The 7500-nt window shown below is 44.0% G+C and overlaps 1 protein-coding gene across 3 annotated transcripts in view; it reads right to left on the bottom strand.

Annotated features, from left to right (window-relative positions):
• LOC113828148 (basement membrane-specific heparan sulfate proteoglycan core protein) overlaps nt 1–7500 on the bottom strand; it is an 80320-nt gene that overhangs the window by 13875 nt on the left and 58945 nt on the right. For 2 of the 3 annotated variants that reach the window (XM_070118040.1, XM_070118106.1), the window contains exons 3-5: nt 6252–6418; nt 4253–4381; nt 1822–1930 (exon numbers count right to left, since the gene is read on the bottom strand). In XM_070118040.1, coding sequence (XP_069974141.1) covers nt 1822–1930; nt 4253–4381; nt 6252–6418 — 405 coding nt within the window. The remainder of the gene's footprint in view (nt 1–1821; nt 1931–4252; nt 4382–6251; nt 6419–7500) is intronic. The other variant, XM_070118159.1, reaches the window with a different exon arrangement.

Below are 7500 nucleotides of genomic sequence, written 5' to 3'. Positions count from 1 at the left end.
TCGCTCAACTTACTCTTACTCAAGAATTTATCACATAGAATACCATTTCCCTCTATTATAGACTTTCCCCTAGAATGAAATTTCCCACCGCCCTAACTACAGTGGAATTTCCCCCTAAGACAACATTACAATTTCCCTCCGTTTACTCAAGAATCCCCCTAGAATACCATTTGCCCCGACGTATCCCAGGGAGTATTCCCCCACAGAATAACATTTCCTCCTACTTGGTAGTATTTCCCCCTAGGACTACTTTCCCTCCTAGTTCCTCAAGAATCTCACCCTAGAATAGCATTTCCCCCCAACTTACTGAACTGTAAAATTTCCCCTTGAGACGACATTTCCCCTATAATACCACTCCCCCTTATAAAAAAAATCCCCGTAGGACAACATTCCTCCCAAGGATAAAATTCCCCCTTATAAAATTTCCCCTAGGACACCATTCCCCCTAGAATACCACTCCCCTTATAAAATTTCCCCTAGGACACCATTCCCCCCTAGAATACCATTCCCCCTTATAAAATTTCCCCTAGGACACCATTCCCCCTAGAATCCCATTCCCCCTTATAAAATTTCCCCTAGGACACCATTCCCCCCTAGAATACCACTCCCCTTATAAAATTTCCCCTAGGACACCATTCCCCCTAGAATACCATTCCCCCTTATAAAATTTCCCCTAGGACACCATTCCCCCTAGAATACCATTCCCCCTTATAAAATTTCCCCTAGGACACCATTCCTCCCTAGAATACCACTCCCCTTATAAAATTTCCCCTAGGACACCATTCCCCCTAGAATACCATTCCCCCTTATAAAATTTCCCCTAGGACACCATTCCCCCTAGAATACCATTCCCCCTTATAAAATTTCCCCTAGGACACCATTCCCCCCTAGAATACCACTCCCCTTATAAAATTTCCCCTAGGACACCATTCCTCCCTAGAATACCACTCCCCTTATAAAATTTCCCCTAGGACACCATTCCCCCTAGAATACCATTCCCCCTTATAAAATTTCCCCTAGGACACCATTCCCCCTAGAATACCATTCCCCCTTATAAAATTTCCCCTAGGACACCATTCCCCCCTAGAATACCAGTCCCCTTATAAAATTTCCCCTAGGACACCATTCCCCCTAGAATCCCATTCCCCCTTATAAAATTTCCCCTAGGACACCATTCCCCCTAGAATACCATTCCCCCTTATAAAATTTCCCCTAGGACACCATTCCCCCTAGAATACCATTCCCCCTTATAAAATTTCCCCTGGGACACCATTCCCCCCTAGAATACCAGTCCCCTTATAAAATTTCCCCTAGGACACCATTCCCCCTAGAATACCATTCCCCCTTATAAAATTTCCCCTAGGACACCATTCCCCCTAGAATACCATTCCCCCTTATAAAATTTCCCCTAGGACACCATTCCCCCTAGAATACCATTCCCCCTTATAAAATTTCCCCTAGGACACCATTCCCCCCTAGAATACCATTCCCCCTTATAAAATTTCCCCTAGGACACCATTCCCCCCTAGAATACCATTCCCTCTTATAAAATTTCCCTCTAAGACACCATTCCCCCCTAGACTACCATTTCCCTTTATAAAATTCCCCCTAGAGTACCATTCAATCATAAAAAAAAATCCTCGTAAGATAACATTCCCCCTTATGAAATTTCTCCCTAGGACAACATTCCCCTCTAGATTACCATTCTCCCTTATAAAATTCCCCCCTAGATTTCCATTCCCTCATAAAATTTCCCCCTAAGACACCATTCCCCTCTAGAATGCCATTTCCCCTTCGGCCGACATTCCCCCCCGTACTTACTCTGAACCTTGAGGACTGTGTAGTAGGAGAAGTGTGGATGCGTCGAAACCTGGCACTCGTACTCCCCCTCGTCCCCTTTCGTCACGTTCATCATGTGGAGGAACCACATCTGCGGACGAGAGAAGAAAGTGGAATGTGGAATAGAACCTTTTTGTGAATGGGTGGATTTTTGTTTGTTTGGGTGTGGAATAGAACCTTTTTGTGAACCCTAAGTGGATGGATTTTTCTTTTTTCCGTGGGTGAAGAGGGATCTTTGTGAAGTTGGTGTGGATATTTTTTTCTTGTTTGTGTGGATTTTATTGTATATGGATTTTCTGTTTTGGATGAATAGTATGTTTTGCGAATTGTATGTGAATAGAGGTTTTCGTACACTGAACCCTTTGTAAAGCATATGTACACTGACACTTTCGTGAACCTCAGGAGAAAAGAAAGCCCTGTATTACTCTTGTGAACAAAATGTATATTTTTTGTGAATCGCGTATAAACAATTTGTGAATAGATCCTCTTATCAATCTTATGTGAACAGAACAACTTATGAACCTTATATGAGCAGAACTTTTTATGAACATTCTGTGATCAGAACGTTTTACAAACCTTATATTGCCATGTCTTTTAGGTACTTGATGTTACCAATAAACTTTTATGAACCTCACGTGACTAGAACATTTTATAAACCTTATGTGAGCAGAAACTTTTACAAACCTTATATTTGTCAAGAACCTCACGTGACCAAAATCACGTAACGGAACCTGCTAGAACCTCCCTGTTAAGAAATCCATCAAGGGCCTTTCACACTCCCCCCTCGCCTAATCACGAATCAAACGAACCAATTTTCGGAATCGAACCCAGCCAACCTTCTAATCCGGTGCTGCGAGTCGCGCTGTGGCACCGAAGGGAAATATCCTCAAAGGCTTATTAGATTTACAATTTAGAATTAGCAGCACCTAGTGTTAGGGTCGAGGCTAAGGACAGAATCAAAGGTGAATTTGGAATATCATCAGCATCGGAATTCAATAACCGGAACGCTGAGCAGATCAGGATCAAAGGTGAAATTAGAAAATCGCTCGAATTAGAACTGGAACTCAGATTGGTTTCTTGAAGTGAAATTAGAATATGACTAGAATCTGTATCGAAATTATAATACGACGCAGAAACAGATTTAGCATTAGAATTGTGCTCAAAATCATACCAAAATGATTTGTTCTCGATCACCATATGAATATGATTTACATTCAAACCATAAAAAAAACTTTGTAAACTTTAACAAAAACTCCTTGCGATTTGTTCAATTTTCTTTCAAATCCTAAATTCATAAGCTGAACCCATTTAAACATTTTCTCTCTGCCATAGAAAAGTTGCTGATGTAATATATTCTTCGTTCATTATTATATTGCCTTAATGATCTTGCATAACTTATCTTCCATTAATATTGTCCTTTCTTTAACGGAACCTTTGATCTTATTTCGGCAACAGATGAACCGATCACGTTTTCATTGCAGTTATATGATAGGAGGAAATAAAACAATTCTCTTGTGCACTGATTATTTATATCTATATCCATCTATATCTATCTATATATCTATATCTATATCTATCTATCTATCTATCGATCTATATATGTATATATATATATATATATATATATACATATATATATATATATATATATATATATACATATATATATATATATATATATATATATATATATATATATATATATGTATATATATATATATATATGTATATATATATATATATATATATATATAAATATATATATATATATATATATATATATATATATATATATATATATATATATATATATATATATATATATGTATGTATGTATAAATATATATATATATATATATATATATATATATATATATATATATATATATATATATATATATATATATATATATATAGATATATATATATATAGATAGATATGTGTATGTGTGTGTGTGTGTGTGCGTGTGTGTGTATGTGTGTGTGTATGTGTGTGCACACACACACACACACATCTATCTATCGATCGATCGATCGATCGATCGATCGATCTATCTATCTATCTATCTATCTATCTATCTATCTATCTATCTATCTATCTATCTATCTATCTATCTATCTATCTATCTATCTATCTATCTATCTATCTATCTATCTATCTATCTATATACATACATACATATATATATAGATATGTATATATATATATATATATATATATATATATATACATATATATATATATATATATATATATATATATATATATATATATATATATATATATATATATATATATATATATATATATATATCAACCTATCTATTTATCTCCCTATTTATCAACATCTATCTATATATCTACCTACCCAAGTCACGTCTCAAACCAAGTCTCACTCCGCCTCCACGTTACCTGTGAGTGTCTGGAGTCCTTGCTGTGGGAGTGTCGCGAGTGGGAGACGAAGAGGCGGTGGTCGTTGGTGTACATGCTCTCGCCGACCGACAGCAGCTGCAGGTCCTTTCGGCGGATCCACGAGACACGCTGTCGGGGAGAAGAAATCCTTAGGGAATTCGAGGACGTGGCTGGCAGGGTTATGAGGGTGGAGGGGTGCGGGGATTGGGTGTAGGAGGTGTAGGGGGTGGGTGGGTGGGGGTGGATGGGGGTTGGGTGAGGAGGGGTGAGGAGGGGTGAGGAGGGGTGTAGGGGGTAGGTGAAGGAAAGGGGTGGATGAGAGTTGGGTGAGGGTTGGGTGAGGAGGGGTGAAGGGGGTGGGTAAGGACGGGGGAAGGGGGTTGGTGAGGGTGGGTGAGGAGGGGTGTAGGGGGTGGGTGAGGGTGGGTGAAGAAAAGGGGTGGATGGGGGTTGGGTGAGGGTTGGGTGAGGAGGGGTGTAGGGGGTAGGTGAGGGTGGGTGAAGGAAAAGGGTGGGTGAGGATTGGGTGAGGAGGGGTGAAGGGGGTGAGTGAGGAGGGGTGAAAGCAAGGGGTGGATGAGGGTTAGGTGAGGAGGGGGGAAGGGGGGTGGGTGAGGGTGGGTGAAGGAAAGGGGTGTAGGGGGTAGGTGAGGGTGAGTGAAGGCTGGGGGTGGATGAGGGTTGGTTGAGGAGGGGTGTAGGGGTGGGTGAGGGTTGGCTGAGGGTTGGGTGAGGAGGGGTGAAGGGGGTGGGTGAGGACGGGGGAAAGGGGTGGGAGAGGGTGGGTGAGGACGGGGGAAGGGAGTGGGTGAGGGTGGGTGAAGAAAAGGGGTGGATGGGGGTTGGGTGAGGGTTGGGTGAGGAGGGGTGAAGGGGGTGGGTGAGGGTGGGTGAAGGAAAAGGGTGGGTGAGGATTGGGTGAGGAGGGGTGAAGGGGGTGAGTGAGGAGGGGTGAAAGCAAGGGGTGGATGAGGGTTAGGTGAGGAGAGGGGAAGGGGGTGGGTGAGGGTGGGTGAAGGAAAGGGGTGTAGGGGGTAGGTGAGGGTGAGTGAAGGCTGGGGGTGGATGAGGGTTGGTTGAGGAGGGGTGTAGGGGTGGGTGAGGGTTGGCTGAGGATTGGGTGAGGAGGGGTGAAGGGGGTGGGTGAGGACGGGGGAAGGGGGTGGGAGAGGGTGGGTGAGGACGGGGGAAGGGAGTGGGTGAGGGTGGGTGAAGAAAAGGGGTGGATGGGGGTTGGGTGAGGGTTGGGTGAGGAGGGGTGAAGGGGGTGGATGAGGACGGGTGAAGGGGGTGAGTGAGGACGGATGAAAGGGGGTGGGTGAGGACGGGTGAACGGGGTAGGTGAGGGTGGGTGAAAGCAGGAGGTGGATGAGGGCGGGTGAAGGGGGTGGGTGAGGGTTGGGTGAGGGTGGGTGAAGGCAAGGGGTGGCTGAGGTGTGGGTGAGGAGGGGTGTAGGGGGTAGGTGAGGGTGGGTGAAGGCTGGGGGTGGATGAGGGTTGGGTGAGGAGGGGTGAAGGGGGTGGGTGAGGCCGGGGGAAGGGGGTGGGTGAGGGTGGGTGAATAAAAGGGGTGGATGAGGGTTGGATGAGGAGGGGTGAAAGGGGTGGATGAGGAGGGTTGAAGGTGGCGGGTGAGGGTGGGTGGACGAGGGTGGGTGAATGGGATGAGGGGGATTGGAGTATGTGAGTGAGGGTAAGGTGAAAGGAGTGGGTGAGGATGGGTGAAGGGTGTGGGTGTGGGTGAGGAGGGTGAAGGAACTATGGTGATAGTTCTGTAGTGCAAGGGAATAAGTTTGGGTATGCTTAGTGGTGTACTGTGTGTAATAACTCACACACGTATATAAGCAAGTAAGCTCATACAGTTACAGAAACACACACACACACACACACACACACAAACAAACACACGAATGAACATACTATTTTTTTTATTCTTCCTTGGTATTTGCCTTAACCAACTGGCACATAGGCCTATAAACAAATCCTTTTATTTACTTACACTCCCATACATTTCAGCGGGCACATGGCAGGCCAGCTTCGCCGCCTCGCCCGGTTGAACGGCTGTTACGCTGTTGTTGCCTCCGATGCCGCCCACGTCGCCGCCGCCCATGTCCGACCTGCCTCCTGCTGCGCCGTCGCCAGCCACCGCCGACAGGAGGGCTGCTACTGCGGGGAAAAGGAACCCGGTTAAGGGCCGAGGCCGGTTGGGGGTCGAGGCTTGGAGTGTGTGTTTGTTTGGGTGTGTTTGATTATTTGGTTGTTTGTGTATGTGTGTTTGCTTGCTTGTTTATGTTTATGTGTGTTTGCTTGCTTGTTTGTGTGTATGCGTGTTTGCTTGCTTCTTTGTGTGTGTGAAAATGTATGTATCTATACTAGTGTATACATGTACTTATGTTTATATGTATACACAGTACATACATACATACACAAACACATGTACAACACCCCACCCCCATCCCCCCATCCTCCCACACATATCCATGTAGGCATATTACCGCAACACACACAAATCCCCTGATATTCGCCGGGTTTGGTGTCGTGGGAAAACAGCATAAATCCCGAATTCGTGAATATCAATACAGAAGGCTTACGGGCAGTGGGGGGGGTAGGGGGGTAGGGAGGGGGAGGAGCGGAAAGCGTACACGAAACCGTAATGATTTTATGAAAGAGAAGATGGGAAGTGACTATATAGGGGAAACTAAAACGAATTGATTATCTGGTAAAAGAAAGAAAGAAAAGGGACCAGTGTGAGAGATACAAGCTACGAGATGCATAAAAGATATAACAACGTCAGTGAAATACGAAATAAGGTCAAATATACATCAAGGAACATGTGATCACACTGCCTGTTCTTTCATCAGCGAGGCAAGAAAAGGAACCTTCTTTAAGAGCTCTGTCTCAGTCGATATTGCATTATGTTAATCAAAGTTTCTTTTCATTCCTCGACCTCTGTCACTATTGATTGGATGGAGAAGTTTTTTCTAACTGTATGCCAGCTATTCTTAAAGTAGACATATCTTTTCCGTAGATCACCAAGATCTTCGTAGATTAAAAAGACATGAGAGGTAACCAGGATGGCTGACAAAATTGGAGAAGCTCTCACCAGAAATGAATATGACATCAGTAATCAAATTCTCATCCTCGGTTAATCACAATAATAGATGAAAAGAAAAGAAAAAGCCGAAAGGAAAGAATAGCATCGTTTTGCGTTGCTCGTTTGTTTTCCTTTGGCAATACCGCCACGACTG

This window comes from Penaeus vannamei, chromosome 1 (assembly GCF_042767895.1).
Source record: "Penaeus vannamei isolate JL-2024 chromosome 1, ASM4276789v1, whole genome shotgun sequence".
NCBI lineage: Eukaryota > Metazoa > Arthropoda > Malacostraca > Decapoda > Penaeidae > Penaeus > Penaeus vannamei.
The sequence above is the reverse complement of the archived record's forward strand: the minus strand, read 5'-3'. Positions and strand labels throughout refer to the sequence as shown.